This window comes from Carcharodon carcharias, chromosome 17, assembly GCF_017639515.1.
Source record: "Carcharodon carcharias isolate sCarCar2 chromosome 17, sCarCar2.pri, whole genome shotgun sequence".
In the NCBI taxonomy this organism is placed as follows: Eukaryota; Metazoa; Chordata; class Chondrichthyes; order Lamniformes; family Lamnidae; genus Carcharodon; species Carcharodon carcharias.
Genome location: NC_054483.1, coordinates 47,702,913 through 47,726,465, shown reverse-complemented (window position 1 = coordinate 47,726,465; position 23,553 = coordinate 47,702,913). Strand labels below are relative to the sequence as shown.

The window sequence follows — 23,553 nt, the reverse complement described above, 5'->3', positions numbered from 1 at the left end:
GGTCTCCAAGCAAGCTACAAAGAAACCTCTGGAGAGGAATCTGGAAGCACTCTCCCTGAAGTCCTGTCACAGTGCTCACCCACACCCTCCACCAGCGCAGAGACACACATCTCGATGGGACCTAGCTTTAGAGTAGCCTCAGGATCACCATCTGGTGAGCACATTGCACTTTCTGATCCAGAGTAGGTGGCCGCAGGGACTTCCCAGGTCCCGGCACTCAGAGGGCTGCTGGAGGCCATAAATCTGCTGAATCCAGGTCAGATGAGGAGACTCTGGACTCGATCATATATCAGTTGCTGGAGCTGCAAAGGCAAGCTTGGAAACATTAGGAAGGGATGTCCGCTGCACTCCTCAGATTGCAAGGCATGATGGAGGAGTCCACCCTCTTCAGGCTGAGGTGATAGTGCCAGCATTGCAACGCACCGAGGTCAACACTGGCAGGATGGTGGCTGCTATGGAGACCCTGGTCCAGGACGTCACTCCTGCACTGCTGGGCAGGCTTAACTCCATTGCTGATGCCATAGTTGGCCTCCAACAATGTGTATGCGAGAGGGGTACTGGACAGCTCGATTTCATCCAGCTACCCCCTTCCACTCATGGAGTCAGCCAGGGGCCCTCGGGCACCCATAGGGAGGAGGATCAGCAGGTGCACATTCCAGGGCCATCCACTCAGGTGACTCCGGGAGTGTCCGGCCCATCCGAATCCCTCTTCCTATGACCCCAGCAGCTTCAACTTTCACAAGCTGAGGAGGGTGCCACTGCCACACAGCAGGATCCCAAAAGCAGGCCGGTGCCCTCCAAGTCTCGACCCCCGAGAGGCCGCCTGTCAAAGTCATCACTGACAGGGCGTCACAGTCAGCAGGCTGCCTCCACCTCCACTGTGGATGTCTGGGGAGCACCAAGTCATAGTGGCAGGGTTAGGAAGGTTAAGGAGAATTAGTTGCACAGCCTGGGCATGGGTGTTAATCACTTGTACATAATGTTGTCATTGTTTATTATGGTCAATAAACTCCCAAGAGTGTCTCCCTGCCTGTGACTCCTTGTTCTGATGAGCAGTGTTCTTGTCACTCAGATGTGAAACCTTTCTACACAAGATAAAGGCAGATGTCTCAGTCCAGGGCCTCTTCCCTGTGCTCTGTGCAGTCTTCAGACCACAGTGATGGTCCAGCCTCACAATCCCTGGTCACATTACTGATGCCTGTACCTCGGCGGTGCTGCCAGAATGTCGTGGGCAGGTGCCACAGAGTTCTCTCATTCTCTCTGTGTGCTCCCAGCATCTTTAAGGTGGGGCTGGCCCCCATCACACCAGCATCTGCAACCAGTGATGCTTTGCACCAGCTCCTGAAGGGCTGAGGTGCTGAAGGCGGACACAGCATCAGATGCATCTAAAGTTTCATGTCTGCGTCTCTATGGTATGACTCTGATCATGGAGCACAAGCGAGCTGCTCTCAGCCAGACAGGAGTCAGACATTCTCAGAGGCTGTGTGAAGATCTATGGAGTGTCCTCACTGCATGTTGTTATCGTTCTCCTGCGATCGAGCAACTATTAGGGCCTCCACTGTGTCTCCATGACAGGAGCATCCTCACAGATGGTATTCGCGCAGCCATAAGCCAGGCTGGAGTCAAACATTCACAACTGCGATGTGAGCATCTATGGGGACACCTCACTGCATGTCATCATCATCCTCCACAAGTCTGGCAGCTATGAGGGCCTCCTGAGTGTGCCTGCATCATCTAGCCAGTGCGAGAGCCTCATCACCATCACCATCACCACCGAGGACCCCCTTACCCTCATCCTCGTCAGTGTCCTCCTCATCGGAGGAGACGTACAGCTTGTCCATCGCATCCTCAGGCAGCTCCTCTCCCATTGCAGCGCCAGGTTGTAAAGGGCACAGTAGGCGACGATGATGCATGACACCCTCTGTGGACTGTATGTGAGGCTCCCCAGACCGGTCCAGGCACCAGAACCGCATCTTCAGCATCCCAATGGTCTGCTCCACCAAGCTTTGAGCTGCTGCATGAGCCTCATTAAAGTGTCGCTCTACTGCAGTCTGAGGCCACCACATGGGTGTCATCAGCCACAGCCTCTGTGGGTAGCCCTTGTCCCCGAGGAGCCAACCCTGCAGCCTCTGTGGACCCTGGGAGATGTCAGGGATCTGTGACCGACTGAGGATGTAGGCATCGTGCACACTCCCTGGAAACCGTGCACACACCTGCAGGATGTGTTTCTGGTGGTCACATACCAACTGCATGTTCGGTGAGTGGAAAGCCTTGCGTTTGATGAAATCCTCTGAGTGTAGCGATGGAGACCTGAGCACCAGAAGTGCAGTCAATTGCACCCTCCACCTGTGGGAATCCTGGGATCAGGGTGAAACCAATGGCCCTTGTATCCTGGCTGTCCCGGTCCCAGGCGAAATACACACAGTTGTGTGCCATGGAGAAGATGGCATCCGTGACATCATGGATGCATTTGTGGGTGGTGGATTGTGAAATCCCACAGAAATCACCTGTGGAGCCCTGAAAGGAGCCACTGGCATAGAAATTGAGCGCCGCAGTCACTTTCACAGCCACTGGCGGTGGATGCCCTCCATGTCCCCTTGGCGCCAAGTCCCACAATAAGTGGCAGATGTGAGCCACCAGGTCTCTGGACATGTGCAGTCGTCAGTGACACTGGTTCTCAGTCATCTGCAGGAATGGCAGGCGGCATCTATAGGCCCTGGCTGTCACTTGGCACCGACCAGCCACAGCTCACTGTCACTGCTGGGCAGCGTATGTGGGAGCCCCTGCTGCCCCTTCTTCATGAGGTTACTGCTCCTGCCTTTGCGCGGCCAGGAGCTCCAGTCACTCTCTCCTGTATCTTCTACAGTGTCTGTCGGCCATCAGGCATACAGCTAGGTCACCAGGATTCATGATCCTGATGTGGTCCTCCTGCAGCATGAAAGATAGAGAGAGAGAGAGAGATGTGGTTATCAAGGCTGTACTTAGCACCTTTCCTGGCCCCCCCCCCCCCACCTTAACGCTTCCCGGAGAGTGCTGGTCACCCCTCAGATGGCCAGAGATGAGTGAGCTGCATGGCTGCCCTGTCAACCTGCAACATGGGGGAGACTGGTCCAAGCCAGGATGCTGAGATTGCAAGGGGCTGTGAGCACCTCCAGCAGTGACTGCTACATGGCCAGTGTTGGCGAGGAGATTGTACAACGTGTGCAGTCCAGCTGCTGCACTGTCCAATGAAGAGGTGGCGGACTCGAAGTCTGTGCGGGGTCGATGGGGACATGGGGGGGTGCTAAGGTATGGAACGCTCGGGGTCCCTTTGGTGCCTCTGTGTTGCTTGCGTGGGTAGGCAGTCTAGGAGCCTGACCCCAATCATATCACTGTGGCTGTGCCTGATCTGTTTTAGTTGAGGAGGCATGGTCAGTTTATACAGGTGCCCCTAATGCATGGCCACTTCCCTTGCCTACCCTGCCCCCATCTGTGCACAAGATGCAGCACCACGGTAGCACTTGACCCCCCCCCCCCACCCCCCACCCCACCTCAACAGTCACCTCCGGGCTCGCCGCACTTGCCCCCAGACACCTCCACCCCTCAACAGTCACCCCCAGGGCCAGGCACCAGTTCCCCCCTCCCCCCGGGCGCCCCTAAGGCCTGTAAACAACGGGTGAGCTGTGGAGAACGCTGCTGCTCACTCACCTCAGGTCCCTCAAAGTGAAGGTCGCCAAGTGCAGGTCGCCTGTGTGCTGTAGTGAAACACGTTGCGTGCTTTCCCGCTGACGTGGACAGATGATACGTTGGGGTTCCAAGAGCCTGGCAGGATGGCCTTTTCATTATATGCTAATGTATTACAATTAGCTCCCCGCCGATTAATGGCGGGAAACGCGGCCCGTTGTTGGTGGGCTGAGCAGAGGATCACGACCTGCCTTCACAATGTAGTGAAGTCGTGGGTCCCGCCACATTTTCCACACATGTCACCGATCACACCCACCACCAGCAGGCTCAGAAAATTCCACCCGAGTTACACAAATTGATAAATTTAAACAGCCGCCTCACCACCCTGTAGTTTAACATTACAAGGTGTAGGAAATGGCTTGGATCTGAGGGGTTAAGTAACCTGCTCACTTTTAACTACCTACTTGACTGGTTTCCAATAGGTTAAAACCAACCACTCAGCATTTTATCCCTGTGTTTAATTTTTCTTTAATTTAACTCATATATCGTCCCAAAACCTTTTTGATTTCTTGGACCCAAATTTCTGACAGCATGTGAGGATTGTGAGGAACCAACAAATTGCTAATCAAAAAGCAATACAGGACAGAAGGAGAACATCCAGCTGCTCGTATCTCTGAAAGCTCTACCCAATTAGTCTCACTTCCATAGTGCTTCCCTCATGGCCCAGCTCATTTTTCCTTTCAAGTATTTATCCCCAATTTTGTTTTCAAACTCTTGAATCCGTTCCCTCCTTAAACAGTGCATTTCAGATCACAAGAACTCATTGTGTAAAAATGCTTTCCTCATCTCCCTCTAGTTTTTTTTTTGCCAAGAAAGGATCACTTCACTTTCTGGTCTAGTTCATTCCAAATGGTTTAAGCTGAAAGCATTCATATACAGCAATGATGTGATTCATCAATGAATGATCTAACATCTTAATGGTTGGTTAATTAATGTTCAGTGACTGGTGTGTGTGTGTGTGTGTGTGTGTGTGTGTGTGTGTGTGTGTGTGTGTGTGTGTGTGTGTGTGTGTGTGTGTGTGTGTGTGTGTGTGTGTGTGTGTTTGTGTGTTAGTTTGACTCCATAGCAGTACTCTCGCTTCTGATCTGAAAATCAGGAGGACCATTTCCACTTTAGTCCAATGTCAAGTGAGTGTGTATGGTCAGGGGTACCAACCACTGGGTGAGAAGCTAAACTAAGATCCTGTCAATAAGCTCAGGGGATACAAAGGATCAATCCCATTGCAATATATGAAGAACATCCTTTTCCTGTGTTCAACACCATCATTGCTCTTTGTTGACCCTCATGAATGAAAATCAGCTGCTGTGTTGGCCTACACAGTGAATCTATCTCAGATACAAACACTGGAGCAGGAGTAGGCCATTCAGCCCATTGAGCCTGCTCCGCCATTCAATTTGATCATAGCTGAATATCCACTTCAATGCCTTTTTCCCACACTATCCTCATATCCCTTTACATCATTGGTATTTAGAGAATTCAAAAGATTCACAACCGTCTGAGTAAAGAAATTTCTCTTCATCTTGGTCCGAAGTGGCTTCCCCCTTATTTTGAAATTGTGTCCCCTGGTTCTAGACTCCCCAACCAGGGGAAACATCTTACCTGCATGTACCAAGTCTATTTCTTTAAGTATTTTGTAGGTTTCAATGAGATCACCTCATATTCTTCGAAACCTTAGAGAATATAGGCCCAGTTTCCCCAATCTCTCTTCATAAAACAGTCCTGTCATCCCGGGAACAAGTCTGGTGAAGTTTCATTGCATTCCCTCTATTGCAATAATATCTTTTCTGAGGTAAGGGGACCAAAGCCATACACAGTACTCCAGGTGCCGTCTAACCAAACTTCTGTACAATTGAAGCCAGACTTCACTACTCCTGAACTCAAATCCTCTTGTGATACAGGCTAACATTCCATTAGCCTTCCTAATTGCCTGCTGCACCTACATCTTAGCTTTCAGTGAATTATTGGCAAGAACACCCAGGTCCCTTTGTACATCTACACTTTCTAATCTCTTACCATTTAGGAAATATTCTGCACATCTGTTCCTTCTACGAAAGTGGATAATCTCACATTTTTCCACATTACATTCCACCTGCCATGTTCTTATCCACTCCCTAAATCTGTCCAAATCTTCTTGAAGCTGCTTTGCATCTTCCTCACAACACATATTCCCACCCAGCTTTGTGTCATTGGTTAAGATCTTCAAATTTCTCTGTCCCAGAGTGTTGAAGATGCACCATCGTTGAACATGTTCAAGGCTGGGATAGACAGATTTTCGATCTCTTAGGGAATTAAGAAATTTGGTGGGGTGCAGGTTGGGAAATGGAGTTGAGGCAAAAAATTAGTTTTAATTCTATTGCATGGTGGGGCAGGCTTGATGGGGCATATGGTCTACTCCTGCTCCTATTTCTTATGTTCAAAAGTAATTCATTGACTGGAAAGTACTTTGGGGTGTTCTGAAAGTATTGGGGAGACAGTGACATAGTGGTTATGTCACTGGTCTAGCAATCCAGAAACCGAGGCTGATCCCCCGGGACATGGGTTCAAGTCCCATCATGACAGCCGGTGGAATTTAAATTCAATTTGTTTAAAAATTTTAATTGAAAACCTAGTCTCAGTAATGGTGACCATGAGATTATCATTGTTGTAAAAACCCAGCTGGTTCACTCATGTCCTTTAGGGAAGAAAATCTGCCCTACTTACCTGTGACCACAGACCCACAGCAATGTGGCTGACTTTTAACTGCCCTCTGAAATGGCCTAGCAAGTCACTCAGTTCAAGGGCAATTAGGGATGGGCAACAAATGCTAGCCTTGCCAGCAATACCTACATCCAATGAGGGAATAAATTTTAAAAAATACGTATTATTACACCTATCATTACATCAATCTCATTTCATTAGAACTTTCTCCCATTGCCAACCCAATACAATTATTTGCTGTAACCAAGCGGTAAGTAACATTTGTGCCATACAAGTGCCAAGCAATGACCATCTCCAACAAGAGAGAATTTACTATCGCCCCTTGACATTCAATGGCATCACCATGACTGCCCAAAGCCTGTCCACCATATGCACAAGTCAGGAGTCTGATGGAATATTCTCCACTTGCCTGGATGAGTGTAGCTCCCACAACACTCAAGAAGCTCGACACCATCCAGGACAAAGCAGCCCAATTGATAGGCACCCCATCCACAAACATTCACTACCTCCACCAGCAACACACAGTATCAGCAGAATGTACCATCTACAAGATGCACTGCAGTAACTCACCAGGGTGTCTTCAATAGCACCTTTCAAACCCAGGGCTGCTACCATCTAGAAGGACAAGGGCAGCAGATGGATGGGAACACCACCAGCTCAAAGTTCCCCTCCAAGCCACACACCATGCTGACTTGGAAATACATCACTGTTCCTTCACTGTCGCTGGGTCAAAATCCTGGAACTCCCTCCCTAACAGCACAATGGGTGTATCTACACCACATGGACTGCAGCGGTTCAAGAAGGCAGCTCACCACCACCTTCTCAAGGGCAGTAGGGATGGGCAATAAATGCTGGCCCAGCTAGCAATGCCCACATCCCATGAATGAATAAAGAAAAAAATTAGGAAACAATTGTATGTTCCTAAGAAGGCTGTGCCTGATTTATTTGAGTCATGCTGGAATGAGTTGAAACTTTTCAATTTTAAGGGTCAAGGATGAAATGTATGGAGTGGATTCAGTCTCCTTGGGCCCCAATTGTTTACAACCATCATGGCCGTTGTTAGGTCGGTAGTATTCTAATGAGATTGTAAAGTAATTTGGGATATAAACTGAGGACAATGTTGGCCAGATATTGCCCATGGAGGAAATTCAGTCCTCTGTTTGGACACTTGAGTTGCAAGCTGCACATGCATGACATGGGTGCAGGGCCATTTTAACTCCTGACCTCATTGCCAAGTTCAAACATGAGCTGCTTCCCAAATCCAGCAGCAGTGACAAAGAGGCCAGCTGGAGGGAGCTGGATTTTAGGCTGCAGCTAGCCACAGTCAGAGAGTTGTGTTATCAGAAACCTGATGTGCATGGTGGGGTTTGTGGTCTGGGAGTTGGTTCTGCTGGAGAGTGGGGTGGCGGGGCGGGGTGCAGTTGGGAAGCACAAGGTTTCCCTATGAGTCTTGGAAGAGCCCCGCTCCTCCTGGTTCACACGAAAACCATCAATGGCTTAAAAACTCAGGTCTTGCTGACCTCGGATCTACTTGATGACAGTTTTTGCTGACATGGTTTGCACTGTGCAAGGTTGGAAGGAAAATCACAATGGTTTTGAATTGCATCGCCTGACGCAATCGTTGAATATAATGAGCTCTCGCCTGCCTTTTGGTGAGCACCTCATGTGTCTCTTGAAACCTGGGAGTTAAAATAGCAGCTGGAAGAGTGCAGAGGTATGTCCTTTGCCCTTATTTTAACACCGCACCGCTTCCCCCCCCCCCCACCACCGCCCCCCCCCTCACCAACCCCCAATCACATTGGGCCTGGAAGGGGGTTAAAATTGAGACTTGGCACATTCACACATGATGGCTTTGTTGTTACAGTGTTGTTACATTCTGATTATCTCTGTGGGTTAAAGTTTCTCCATACTCTGTCAGTTTTCCCCTCTGTCTGAATACTGGAGCGACTTTGAACATCATGATCGTCCTCAAGGTCAGACACGTCTTCAAGTTCTTCAGGGGTCTGTGAATAAATGAACAGGAAATGTCCTTTAAAGACTGAAACACAGACTTTTAGGCAATAGCATTTCAGTACATTCACTGCCAATTCAGTTCTCAATTGATTCAGAAATTGGAATGATTATGCATACAGCAGTATTTGTGTTCTCGAATGCAAGAAAAAAGCGACTTATCCCATTACCTTAAACAACTTTAGACAGGTCAATAGGATATATTTAGGAAAATTTCAGAGAGATAGCTTCAGGTGACAGGAAGTGAATTTCGATGTGCAACTTCACAAGATTGTAAATACATGTAACTAAAATGAGATTTAACTGAAATTGTAGACTGAAATCTCAAGCAGCCCTTTAAACTTTAGCTATTGTATTACAATACTCATTGTGAACCAGTATCTGTTTCTAGATTACTCACTAGTTTATAAGAACATTACTGGCTGCTATATCTAATATAGTCTGGAGAAATGAGTGCAAACAGGAGGACCATGTCTGGACAACACACATGTAAAGAATTTGGTCAGAAATATTTCCTTTCATAGGCAGTTGTCACCCTCTGGAACAAACTTCTCTGACATGTGATGGGCTATGTTCCCTACAATCCTTTCAAAGGGAGCTTGACCAGCTCCTGTGGATAGAATCCATGACTTGTTATCGGGGGCAAGTATCTGGTCAGTTTAGGTTGTATTATGTCATAGTTAATCTTGGTCGCCTGAAGTTTGTTCCATTGCCTTTAGGAGGTAGAACAGAGTCTTTTCTCTTTTATTCTTGCTCCTCAAGAGCCAAAGTTAGTTGGGGAGAGGATGAAGATGATGTGACACCATCTACTGCATAAGACAAGTTTCTCCTGTGTCTGAGTCTGCCTGCCATTTTATCTACATCCGTATTGGAAAGTTTTTGGTGTATCTTTAATTACCTTATCAACTTCCTATCCCTCGTGTTTTTACAATACATTTTTAACACCTCTTGGTATATCATGCAGAAATTTTCACATCTCCCTCACTTTTTAAACAATCCTGTTTCAAGGCTCTAAACCACTAATCTCTTTATTTTAGAAACTAGCGCCTCCTGAATCTTAATGTTGACCTGTGATTCTGCCCCTCCCCTTCCAGTAACGGAAACCATGAGTCTGCAAAGACACGAATCTTAGGGCAGAATATCACCAGTCCCCAGGTGGCAGGCTTTGCTGGTAAAATAGTGGGGGGCCTCATCAGGACAGCTCTCTGACGCAGTCCCACCATTGGGGGTGTTAGATTGTTAGGTTGTTATATTGTTATATTATTCATCTGGAGCTAGGAACTAATTGTTATGCAAATATGTATCCCGGAGTGTTCTGCAGCCATGTGTCCAGTAGCAATGTTTCAGTCTATCAATCTACCAGCTGCATGGAGACCAGAAAAAAAATACACTCGATGAAGCTCCAGCATTTTGAGTTTAAATTGTGATTATTTCTAACTTATGGAAACCAGAAGGTATAACATGGTGGCAGCGGATGTCTTTGAGTAGAAACTCCAACATTTTTAAAAAAAATTAACACTGAAATAACTTGAAAAATCAACTCAATTTAGCGTCAGAGAGAAGAGAAAATGAAATGGCCAATGTCGCAGCAATACATACACAGCTCCAACCCATGATGAATTGGAAGGCTGATGATGTCATAAAGGCAGTTAGAAATTTAAACTAAAAATGCAACTGACATTCAATAGCTTTCTAAAAGGCCCTAGTGAAGAGAAAAGGGTCAGCTACGTCCTTTCATGAGCAGGAGAAAAAGGATTAAGTTCATTTAATAACTGAGAGCTGAGTGAAGGCTACAGCATCAGGCAAAACTTTTGAAAAATTCAGCACACATCTTGAGCCAAAGTCAAATCATTGGGTCTACCAATATGAATTTCAAGGCCTGAGACAGCAATCAGGTGAGCCTGTTGAAAAATGCAGCCATAAAACGTAAATTTAAGGACACAAATTAAAGCATGCAGGATCAGCTCAGTTACAGTCCTGCACACCCTGAAGTACAAAAAGATTGAATTGGAAAGACCGAGTTCAAAATATCGCAGACTGTAGACAGACATTGCCAGAGCACATGAAGCTGTGAGTAGACAGATGAAGATGCTGACTACCCAGATGGCTAGCTTTTAGTTAAGTGAAGAGAAAGGCAATAGGGCAGATGCAGTGAAACAGCAACAAAAGAATGCACACAAGACAGAAAGAAAGATATGCAAGAGCTGTGGATAACGATGAGTTCACAGACAGATGGAAATGTCTTGCATATGGATCAAACTACAGAGCTTGTGGAAAATCCAATCACTGGGAAAAGATGTTCAGAACAGAGAAAGAAGTTGGTAAACAATTTATCGGAGACAGAGAAACAGGGGGAATGAGAAGGAAAATAAATCAAAAGGATGCCAAGGAGTTTGAGGTCACAATAGGTACAGGAACCATACAACTGTATGAAATGACTGGACGCATCAGTTCCCAGAGGAAAGAAATTCACACAACCATTCAGATCAGGAAGAGGGTGAGAAATAAACTCACAAACAAGCTGAAGCTTGATACCAGAGCAGAGTGACAGCATCTCACTCAGACTATACCAGATCTTTCCTGAACATTTGAGCATTAATGGGTATCTGAAACTGAGCAACATCATGCTAATGAAACATGGGGGAACTGAGATTCGACAGCTAGGAACAACCCAAATCAAAGGGAAAGACGTTAACTGTATGTATGGTCCTGCTATCCTGTAGTTGAGCAGTTCTGAAGAGCTGTAGCTTATCTCAGTTAACCATGAGATGAAAGAGACGATGCCGAGGGCTAAAGATTGAAAAGTATCCTCCGATCAGAAGCAAGGACAACCTGGTATAACTGTATCTGGAGAATTTTGATGAGATGGTTGGATGCTTTGAAGATTTTGAGTATTAGATCTCTATTAATCCAGCGATGAAACCAATGATTCATCCCCCATGTAAAGAACCAATAAAACTAAAAGGAAATATTGGAAGAGAGCTCCAGGAGATGGAAGAAAAGAAGGTGATCGCCAGAGTCACAGAGCCTACAGACTGGGTAAATTCCAACATGGTGAGAGAGAAGCCAAATGGATGGCTAAGAATTTGCCTGGATCCCAAAGATCTTAATCAAACAATAAGAATCTCTGCCCCTATTCCAACACAGGAAGAGGTCACACCAGCACTGACAGGGGAAAAAGTTTTCAGTAAGCTACTGGAGTGTGAATCTCGATGAGGAATCTTTGCTGTTAACAACATTCAACAACACACCCTTTAGTCGGTACAAATTCCTGCGTCTACCTTTAAGTGAGCTGGGATGTTCCAGTAGAAAGTAGATGAGACATACAGAGGATGGAAAGCAGCAGTCGATATTGCTGACGGTATCCAGATCTATGGTGTGGATGGAAAAGATCATGAGCACCATCTACATGAAGCCATAGGGAGAACCAAGAAAGCTAGAATCAAACTAAATGCAGACAACTGTATTATGAAGGTGATAGAATGCTAGTTCTTTGGAAAAGTTTCCACATCTGACAGAGTCAAGCTGAATCTTGGGATGGAAGCTCCAAGATACAAGGAAGAGCAGAGGGGTTTCCTTGGTTTTATCTAGTACATGAGTTCTTTCATACCTTACATGTTAGAACACACATCTAACCTATGAGGGCTGATGAGGGAAAATGTTGAGTACTAGCGGTCAGACTTACACAAAAGGAGTTTCAACTAACTGAAAGAAGTAGTACGCAAGGAGACAAGTCTGTCACACTACAACAGAAAGAAGCCTGTCACTCTGCTGTAGACGCTTCCACAAAAGGACTGGAAGCAGCCCTGGGACAAGAAGGAAAATTGATTGCATTTGCATCCAAAAATCAAGTAGATATGCCACCATAGAGAGAGCTTTAGGTAATTGTGCTTGGATGTGAGAAATTCCAGACATATCTCTATGGGGAAAAAGTTCATAGTGGAGATTGATCATCATCCACTGGAACAGATCAACAAGAAAAACTTGTGTAAAGCACCAGCAGCAAGACTACAGAGATTACACTTGAAGCTTCAGAGTTACAATTTCACTCTGAAATACAAGTCAGGAAGAGGAATGGTGCTGGCAAGTACTCTATTTCAGTTGTTGCCCAGGAGAATCATGAGATAAAAGATCTAGATGTAAAGATACATCACCTAGTGAATGTAACACCATCAAAACTGTGTCAAATTAGAGATGAGACCAACAAAGTTGAAGATGCTTTCAGCAAAGGATCCAGGGATGGCCTGATAAGATGAGCAAACACAGCCAGCAATACAGCAGTGTTGATTTATCAGTGTAACATTTCACAGGGGATGGTGTCCTGCTAGCTGGATCCAGAATAATCATACCCAGGACGATACAGGGACAGCTTCTCCAGAAGATACATGAAGGTCACATAGGAATGGAGAAGTGTAAGCTCAGAGCCAGAGCAGCTGTGTACTGGGTAGGTATCTATAAGACATTAAAAGAATGGTGTCTACGTGCAATCTTTGCCAAAAGTATAGAAATACACAGCGGAAAGAGATGATAGCTACTGAAGTACCACCCAGACCATGTCACACTGCGGGAGCTGATTTGTTCACACACAATCAAGAATGGTATCTCATAGTTACTACTCAAAGATCCCTTTTATCAGAAAGGTGAAAGATTCGAGAGCTACAACAATCATCTCAGCAGTATGATTTCTGTTCACTGAGCAAGGGGTTCCTGAAAGAGTAATATGTGAAAATGGAACCCAATTCACCTCCAGAGATTTTAAGGTTTTCATTGAATAGCACAGATTCAACATCATCACCTCATCACTATATTACCCAAGTGGACAAGGATTTATGGAAAGACATGTCCAGACAGTCAAGAGAATCCTCACGAACTGTGAGAGACAAAGGAAGTCCCAAAACTTGCCTATTGTCACTGGGATCTACACCTCTTAAGGCTGACATGAAATCACCCGCAGAGCTACTGAATGGAAGTAAGTATAAGACAACTTTGCCAAGCAAGATACTCCCTTCAAGTGACCAGTTGAGAGTGAGACAATAACTCTTTGAAGCACAAGTCAACAACAGGGTTGCCAACCCTTCAGGATTGGCCTGAAGTCTCCAGTAATTGAAGATCAATCTCCAGGACACTGCTATGTGCAACCCTGGGAGAAACGTCATCTGGACATTAACATTCTTTTTTGTCATTTTCTTTCAACTTTTCTCTTTATGAGATATAAAAATATTGAAAATGGGGGTGGTGGGAAAAGCTGTTTGGCTGAAATTCAAACATCATCCAATTGGATAATGAGTCTTTTTGCTTTCCAATTGATGTAGGAAGGCAGTACATCACAAGGATGTATGTGTTGCCTGACTAATGGCTGGAGCATGGGGGAAAGTCATGTGATGAAACCTCCATTTGGCAACCCGAGTCAACAACCATGCCAAATCCCTTCCTGAGTGATTGATAGGACAAACTGTACATGTACAGGATACAGACATGAAAACCTGGAACCCAGGAAGAGTTGTTGGTGAAGCTGAGGCTCTAAGCCATACATCATTGACACTGAAACTGGTAAACAAATGAGGAGGAACAGAGTCCGTATTTGACCTACAGCTGAGCTGGGAAAGCAGAAAAGATCATCAACAACAACAGCATCATCACTAACCAGCGAGACAACATCAGCAAGGTCACCAGCAAGTGACACAACATCAGGAACATCACGCACACCTCCTACAACACCGGGAGCAACATGCAGAACATCGCCTGTGCAGCATGTTGTCTCAGCACTGAGAGAGATGAATAGCAAATCCACAACTTGGAGTCACAACATCCTATCATCTAAGCAATCCCGTGAATAATGCTTTGAGAAAGGAAAACACAAAGGCTGTTAAGGGGTTCAGTTTATTTATAAAAGTCAGTTGTTAATCTTCTTTAGTTTAGAAAAAATAGTTAATGATTGGAACGGTAATATTAGTGTAGAGGCATTATTTTTTTTAAAGAAAGAGGTATGCTATACTGTTATATTATTTGTAAAGAGCTAGAAACTCATTGTTGTGTGAATATATATCCCAGGTGCTGCATTCACTGCTGCACGTGCTGCAGTCATGTGCCGAGTAACAATAGCCAGGATTTTCTGGCCCCATCGCGGGAGAATCAGTGACCCAGCCAAAAGTCCATTGAATTTCCGTGGGTCTGGACGATCCCAGCAGCGGCCGAGGCTGGATAATCCCACCTAATGTCTACCAGCCATATGCAGAGATGCAAGAAATACAGTCAATAAAACTCCAGCATTTTGAGCCTAAAGTGTGACTATTTCTAACTAATAGGAACCAAAAAATAATGGTGTCATTTTTGCTGCCTACTCAAAGGACGTGGGCAGCCTGTCTCTATACTTAAAGGCCCTACTTAAGACAATTTTACAGAGCCACTGGCATTTTGCATCAGGAGACTGCCTGCTGTCCTTAATTGGATGACAAGCCCGCAAGTAGCCAATTAGGAGGCCACCAGTGTAAAATCACTGAGCTGGTCCTACTGTTGGCATGTGCCATCTCGGAATTCACTTTTCATCCTGATGTCAGTCAGCATCCCTAAGCTCATGGTAAAATTCAGGCCTTAATCGCTAGATCTCCAGACACCAGTGTATGTGGATCACTCACAAATTTGCAGAAGTTTCTTGATCAGGGGCCATACCAACCTTCTCTGCACCATTCCATTTTAGTATATGTGCTGCCAAAGTGAGCACTCAAACACAAACTGCTCAACATGGGGTTTTATCTCACAACCCTGAGATTAGCGGCTGGATTTTTATCATCAAGGTGGATAGCTCAAGTTCGGAAATTTCCTGGTTTGGAGCAATTGCCTCAGGTTAAAGTGTCCCAAATGGCGTGATTTTTGCTCCAGGGGTGGGGTGTGAGGTTGGAGACGGGCTTGTCACCCTCGGATGCAGATCGAAGGCAGCCACAGGCGTTGACAAATGGCAAGACCGGCTGGTTAAAATGCCTGCCTCCATTCTCTGGGACTTCATTTTAGTTGTTTTGTTAAATTTTAAGCCCTCTGGGCCTCAATCTTCACACCCCCTCACCTTCCCACCCAGTCTCTATGCCTCATCTATGTCAACTCATGCCAACCCATATCTCACCCACTTCCAATGTTCCCTCTTGCCCTCCATGCTACCACATGCCTCACCCACCCCCAATGCCCTTTCACACTCTCCATGCCAACCTGTAGCACATCCACACCCATTCACCCAAAGTACACTCTGTAAAGAACCAATGAACCCTATAGTAACAATGGCATGTGTGGAAATGTTTAAAAAATCCATTCATAGCTTTCTTTCAAAAAGCACTGCCGCTGCATAAATTATATAAAAGTGTCAATCAACCAGAAATTTAAAGTATCAATAACAGAAATTATAAAAACTTGACATCTCTTTGTCTTCTGTAAATAAACGTTGAGCCAGTGACAAAAAGAATCACAGAAAATAAAGCTTGTAAATCAAGCAATATTTCCTTTCCACTGTTTCAACAAAGTAGAGCCTTTATGGCAGTCTGGGCTCTCAGCTGAGTTGGCTTGGAGGGTTCAGATGCCATTCAGTTTGGGTGAGGAGCATCATTTGGCATGGGCAACATGGGTAAGACCTTTTGAAGTTATCATTCAAAAGGTTCCCTCTTCCAGACTATGGTTCACAACTCCTCTGAGGGACTGTGAACCATGAGTCCTTAAGAAGCGGGCCCAAATCCATGAAAATTATAGGGGGCTACCCCTGCAAAGGACCCAGCAAGGTCAGGAATGAAGGGTGTGGGCTTACTGCACTAGGGAATATTGGGAGCGCTGGGAATGGGGACAGGATTCCGGAATCAAGACCAGTGTGTCATTTTTAAAGGTCAGCAGAGCCTCCACAACTCTATGAAAATCTGGCCCTAATAGCCCATCTTGTCCTTATTGCTCCCCTCTCACTTTGTTCACTCTATAAAAGTTTTGACTTTCGTTCCATAAAAGTTTCCAGTTTTTATCTAGGATCTACAATCATAACATTTCTCCAAATCTGGCCTCTGACCACTTCCTTTGTCCCAACATTGGTGGCTGGTACCTAAATCTGAAAAGATGAAATTCCCTCCCTTAGCTTTTAGGTATCTTCACTTCTCTCTCTCTCCTCCTTTCAGAAGCTCCTTAAAATCTAATTCCATGATCAATTTTTGAGTCTTGTGTCCTAACATCTCCCTCTTCAGCTCAGTGTCAATTTCTGTCCGCTAACATGACTTTGAAGCATCTCAGGATGTTTTCTTATGTTAATGTTGTTAATCCACCTTTACATTTTTAAAATCCTGATTTCCAACATTTACAGTCTTTCTTTTCTCCAAACATTCTATCATTCTTGTAGAGAAAAGACAGGCTGAGCACCAGGGGCTCAGAGGAATACGACTGTCACTTATTCCAATTAAGGAAAACCTCTGGTGCCAAAGCAAGACATTTCATATATATGTCAAATTGTGTGTGTGTTTGTGTGTGTGTGTGTGTGTGTGTGTCTGTGTCTGTGTGTATGTGTCTGTATGTGTCTGTGTGAGATCCTATATGTGCTACCCATGACTTGTATGTAATGATTATTGGATTCACTGGGGTGAAATTGGTCTAGATAGATAGCGAATCAGCAACCTGCCCTGGTGACATCAATGGAAAACAAAACTAGGGTGGGGAATAAAACGGGGCTACTGGTTTTGCTACCATCAAATGCCACATTAACCCCCAATGAAATATCTGCCATTGTAAAACTTACCTTTTCTCTTATACCAGCATTCAAATTATATGCTGCTGCCCTTTGTCCTAATCAGAATTAAAAGTAATGGAAGGATAAATGGAGCAGTTAGTAATATATATGTCCATCATGCTTACTTTGTGTACTTGATCTCTGGGCCCCATGTTGTTTACCCTATGGCTATGGATCAGCAGTGTGTTCCTCTGTCATTCATTTCTGTATGGCTGCAGTACCACTAGCAGAAAGTCACCCATCCAACTGCAGGCTTTCTCCTCAGTGTGAGGTATTGGAGGGAACATTGGCACTTCCTGGCAGACAAGTCACAAGGTGCCTGGAGCCGTGCAGTGTTCAATGCTGTGACAGGGCTCTCTGCCATCACACACAAGCTGCTACTGCTTACATCTTCTCCTTGGCCACTAGTGCCTGCATTTACTTGTGGCCGCCAACCCACTATCCCCCTATTGAATCAGAGGAACCTCATGTGTGTCCTTTCCAACAACACTCAAGAAGCTTGACACTATCCAGGACAAAGCAGCCCGCTTGACCAGCACGCCATCCAACACCTTCAACATTTGCTCCCTCTACCTCCGACAAACAGTGGCAGCAGTGTGTACCATCTACATGATGCACTATGGCAACTTGCCAAGCCTACTTCATGGCACCTTTCAGACCTGTGACCTCTACCATCTAGAAGGACAAGGGCAGCAGATAAATGGGAACACCACCACCTGGAAGTTCCCCTCCAAGTCACTCAGCATCCTGACTTGGAAATATTTTGCTGTTCCTTCACTGTCACTGGGTCAAAATCCTGGAACTCCCTCCCTAACAGCACTGTGGGTGTGCCTACATGACATGGACTGCAGCGGCTCAAGAAGGCGGCTCAAGAAGGCAGCTCACCACCAACTTCTCAAGGGCAACCAAGGCTGGGCAATAATTGCTGGCCTAGCCACATCCTCTGGAATAGTAATAATAAAAAGTTGGTGGCCATTCCCTCTATGCTAGACTGCACTGCAGTCACACCTCAATCCAACAATACAGGGATATCAGGGAACAGGGCCAAGTGGAGGAAGCTGGAGATTCACTGATCAGATGAGAGACAGGAAAGAGGCAGCTGAAGATCCTTGGGGATTAACCTTGTGGTGTCTCTTTAAATTTCTTCCAGCACCTGAGTAACTCCCTTTTGACTCTGATTGGAGAGGGGCATAGTACTCAAGGCTGGGGTCTGAGCAGTGCAAAATGCTATTTGACTATGATTTCCTCTCATTTGTATTCTATTGTTTTGCCAATGTAGTTCCACATACTTTGGTCGTTGCTCCTCTCCAATGAACATTGAGTCATTAAGACTTAGGTCTCTTTCAACAGAATAGAGGCATAGACTATTTCCTAAATGGGAAGAGAATTCAGAAATCTGGAGTGCAAAGGGACTTGGAAGTCCTAGTTCAGGATTCTCTTAAGGTTAAGGTGCAGGTTGAGTCAGTAGTTAGGAAGGCAAATGCAATGTTGGCATTTATTTCAAGAGGACTAGAATATAAAAGCAGGGATGTGCTGCTGAGGCTTTATAAGGCTCTGATCAGACCACATTTAGAATATTGTGAGCAATTTTGGGCCCCGTATCTCAGGAAGGATGTGCTGGCCCTGGAGAGAGTCCAGAGGAGGTTCACGAGAACGATCCCAGGAATGAAAGGCTTAACATATGAGGAGCATTTGAGGACTCTGGGTCTATACTCGATGGAGTTTAGAAGGATGAGGGGGGATCTGATTGAAACTTACAGAATACTGAAAGGCCTGGATAGAGTGGACGTGGGGAAGATGTTTCCATTAGTAGGAGAGACTAGGACCCGAGGGCACAGCCTCAGAGTAAAGGGAAGACCTTTTAGAACAGAGATGAGGAGAAACTTCTTTAGCCAGAGAGTGGTGAATCTAGGGAATTCATTGCCACAGAAGGCTGTGGAGGCCAAGTTATTGAGTGTATTTAAGACCAAGATAGATAGGTTCTTGATTGGTAAGGGGATCAAAGGTTACGGGGAGAAGGCGGGAGAATGGGGTTGAGAAACTTATCAGACATGATTGAATGACGGAGCAGACGCAATGGGCCGAATGGCCTAATTTCTGCTCCTATGTCTTATGATCTTATGGTCTTCTAACATCATCCTCAATTACTTGAACAATATTTATGATAGGGGGAAGGTGGTGACATAGTGGTATTGACTGGTAATCCAGAGACCCAGGGTAATGCTCTGGGGATCCCCACCACAACATTTGATGGAATTTGAATTCATTAAGAATCTGTAATTAAGTCTAATGATGACCATGAAACCATTGTTGATTCTGGTTCACTAATCCCTTTTAGGGAAGGAAATTTGCTGTCTTTACCTGGTCTGACCTACATGTGACTCCAGATCCACAATAATGTGGTTGACACTGAACAAGGGCAATTAGGGATGGGCAATAAATGCTGGCCTAGCCAGCGACACCCACATCCCATGAATGAATTTTTAAAAATAATCCACATGTGTTTCCACATACCTGCCTGTATTAAATGCTATCTGCTATTGTTCTACTCTGGAGTACTTGCGAGTACAGATACATCTCCTCGAATCTGTCATTCATCTCGATGAGGCAGTGGGATTATAACTTCCCATAGATCACCATCAGAACCAATGAGCTTCTTCATTAACCTTACAGGTATTGACCAAGTTGGTCAAAGTCATCAAACAACATGTAGCCCAGTTAAAAAATATGAGCACCAGAGAGCCACTCAGCTGGTTTCATTACATGAATGATTGTAACTCTTTCAAGTACAAACACGTTTCCATCTGTTTCAGATAAAGTTACATTATTTCATAGTTTGCTATTGTGAGATTTGAACTTTTGATCGTGGGTTTACAAACCCAGTACCATAACCACTTGGCTATTTAGGCCAAGCCATGACTGATTGTAACTAAGCCCAGTTATCATAAGCGTTAATGGCCTGGAATCATTGAAACACAGGGAAAATAAAGCAACCTTCATTACATATGTTTCAAATGAAGCTTTGAATAACAGGCACAGGTTGACACAGACTTCAGTGAGCAGCTGGTCAAAAGTAAATCATGCTGACGCTTACCACCTTTTGCCATAGAGCACATTGCAGATTGTGATGTGAATCAATATTGTCCAAAGTCATAAGGGAGCTATTCGCTCACAGTGCAGACGCTGAGCCACAAGATACAAAGGGCAGGGCAAATGAGGACTTGGGGATGGTTTTCAATTGCACCAAAAGAATGGAAAATCCAGTGGCGTGTATGATACACAGGTGATCTCAAATCTTAGAACTAGGACAATCAGAAAGCACTTTCCCATGCAAAGGGTAGTGGAAATCTGGAATTCTCTCTCTCCCAAAAAAGGCTGGTGGACAACTGGAGATTTTGAGACTGAGATTGCTGGATTTTTGATACATAAGGGTATTAACAGTATGGTGCTAAGGCAGATAAAAGGGGTTGAAGTACAGATCAGCCATGATGTAATTGACTGGTGGATGACACCCAAGTGACTAAATGCCCTATTTCTGTTCCTATTTCTGTTCCTATTTTCTTATGTCCTTCCACTGTCCAATAGTAAAAATTAAATTCTACTTCACTTTATTCCAGAAGTCAGGAATATGTTCGAATTCGCGAGTGACAAAATCGCAAATACGGATGAACGATTAAATTATTTAGGTAACTCTGCCCCAAATCCAGCTCTTTTTACATAAGGATAAAATGGTTAAATTAATAGGAGAGGTTACATAGACTAGGATTGTATTACCTCGATCATAGATATGAAGGGGTGATCTAATTGAGCTGTTTAAGATGATCAAAGGATTTGATAGGGTAGATTTTTTAAAAATTCATTCATGGTATGTGGGCTTCACTGGTGGGGCCAGCATTTATTGCCCATCCCTAGTTGCCCTTGAGAAGGTGGTGGTGAGCTGCCTTCTTGAACCACTGCAGTCCATGCCATGTAGTTTCACCCACAGTGCTGTTTGGGAGGGAGTTCCAGGATTTGACCCAGCGACAGTGAAGGAATGGTGATATATTTCCAAGTCAGGACGGTGAGTGACTTGGAGGGGAAATTCCAGGTAGTGGTATCTGCTGTCCTTGACCTTCTGGATGGCAGTGGTTGGGTTTTGGAAGGTACTGTTGAAGAAGCTTTGATGAGTCCCTGCAGTGCACCTTGTAGATGGTACACACTGCTGCTACTGTGCGTTGGTGATGGAGGGAGTGAATATTTGAGGATGTGGTGCCATTTCAAGTGGGCTGTTTTGTCCTGGATAATGTCAAGCTTCTTGAGTGTTGTGGGAGCTGCATTCATCCAGGTAAGTGCAGAGTATTCCATCACACTCCTGACTTGTGTCTTGTAGATGGTGGACAGGCTTTGGGGGGTCAGTCGATGAGTTGCTCATTGCACGATTCCAAACCTCTGACCTGCCCTTGTAGCCACAGTATTTATGTAACTAGTCCAGTTCACTTTCTGGTCAATGGAAACCCCAGGATGTTGATAGTGGGGGATTCAGCGATGTTATTGCCATTGAACATCAAGAAGCAATGGTTGGATTCTCTCTTCTTGGAGATGGTCATTGCCTGACACTTGTGTGGGATGAATGTTACTTGCCACTTGTCAGCCCAAGCCTGGATATTGTCCAGATCTTGCTGCATTTGGGCATGGACCGCTTCAGTATCTGAGGAGTCATGAATGGTGCTGAACATTCCAATAATCAGCGAACATCCCCACTTTTGACATTATGATGGAAGGAATGTCATTGATGAAGCAGCTGAAGATGGTTGGACTGAGGACATTACAGAATCGCAGAATCACACAGTGCAGAATAAGACCTTTGGCCCATCGAGTCTGCACCAACACATGAGAAACACCTGACCTACCTACCTAATCCCAAGTACCAGCACTTGGCCCATAGCCTGAATGTTATGATGTGCCAAGTACTCATGCAGATACTTTTTAAAGGATGTGAGGCAACCCGCCTCCACCACCCTCCAAGGCAGCTCATTCCAGACCGTCACCACCCTCTGGGTAAAAAGGGTTTTCCTCACATCCCCCCAAACCTCCTGCCCTCACCTTGAACTTATGCCCCCTCGTGACTGACCCTTCAACTAAGGGGAACAGCTGCCCCTTATCCACCCTGTCCATACCCCTAATCTTGTACACCTCGATCAGGTCGCCCCTCAGTCTTCTCTGCTCCAACGAAAACAACCCAAGTCTATCCAACCTCTCTTCATAACTTAAATGTTTCATCCCAGGCAACATCCTGGTGAATCTCCTCTGCACCCCCTCCAGTGCAAGAACCCCCTCCAGTGCAGGAACTCCTACAGTGATGCCCTGGAGCTGAGATGACTGACCTCCAACAACCACAACCAACTTCCTTTGTGCTAGGTATGATTCCAACCAGTGGAGAGTTTTTTTCCCTGATCCCCATTGACTCCAGTTTTGCTCAGGCTCCTTAATGCCACACTTGGTCAAATGAGGTCTTGATGTTGAGGGCAGTCACTCTCACCTCACCTCAGGAGTTCAGCTCTTTTGTCCATGTTTGAACCAAGGCTATAATGAAGTCAGGAGCTGAGTGGCCCTGGCAGAACCCAAACTGAGCATCAGTGAGCAGGTTATTACTAAGCAAGTGCCGCTTGATCGCAGTTTCGATGACCCCTTCCATTACTACACTGATGATCGAGAGTAGACTAATAGGGCAGTAATTGGTTGAGTTGGATTTGTCCTGCTTTTTGTATACAGGGCATACCCAGGCAATTTTCCACATAGCCGGGTAGATGCCAGTGTTGTAGCTGTTCTGGAACAGCTTGGCTAGGGGTGCGGCAAGTTTTGGAGCAGAAGTCTTCAATACTATTGCCAGAATATTGTCAGGGCCCATAGTCTTTGCAGTATCCAGTGCCTTCAACTGTTTCTTGATATCACGTGGAGTGAATCGAATTGGCTGAAACTTGGCATCTGTGATGCAGGGGACCTCCGGAGGAGGCCGAGATGGATCATCCACTCGGCACTTTTGGCTGAAGATTGTAACAAACGCTTCAGCCTTATTTTTCCACTGACGCACTGGGCTCTTCCATTATGGAGGATGGGCATATTTGTGGAGCCTCCTCCTCCAGTGAGTTGTTTAATTGTCCACCACCATTCGCGACTGGATGTGGCAGGACTGCTGCAGAGCTTAGATCTGATCTGTTGGTTGTAGGATTGCTTAGCTCTATCTATCACTTACTGCTTATGCTGTTTGACATGAAAGTAGTCCTGTGTCATAGCTTCACCAGGTTGTCACCTCATTTTTCGGTGTGCCTGGTGCTGCTCCTGGCATGCCCTCCTGCAATCTTCATTGAACCAGGGTTGATCCCCCAGCTTGATGGTAATGG

At 45.5% G+C, this 23,553-nt stretch overlaps 1 protein-coding gene across 1 annotated transcript in view; it reads right to left on the bottom strand.

Moving 5' to 3' along the window:
• LOC121289841 (catenin alpha-3-like) overlaps nucleotides 1-23,553 on the bottom strand; it is a 1,845,970-nt gene that overhangs the window by 165,637 nt on the left and 1,656,780 nt on the right. The window contains exon 14 of the mRNA XM_041209732.1: nucleotides 8,331-8,423. Coding sequence (XP_041065666.1) covers nucleotides 8,331-8,423 — 93 coding nt within the window. The remainder of the gene's footprint in view (nucleotides 1-8,330; nucleotides 8,424-23,553) is intronic.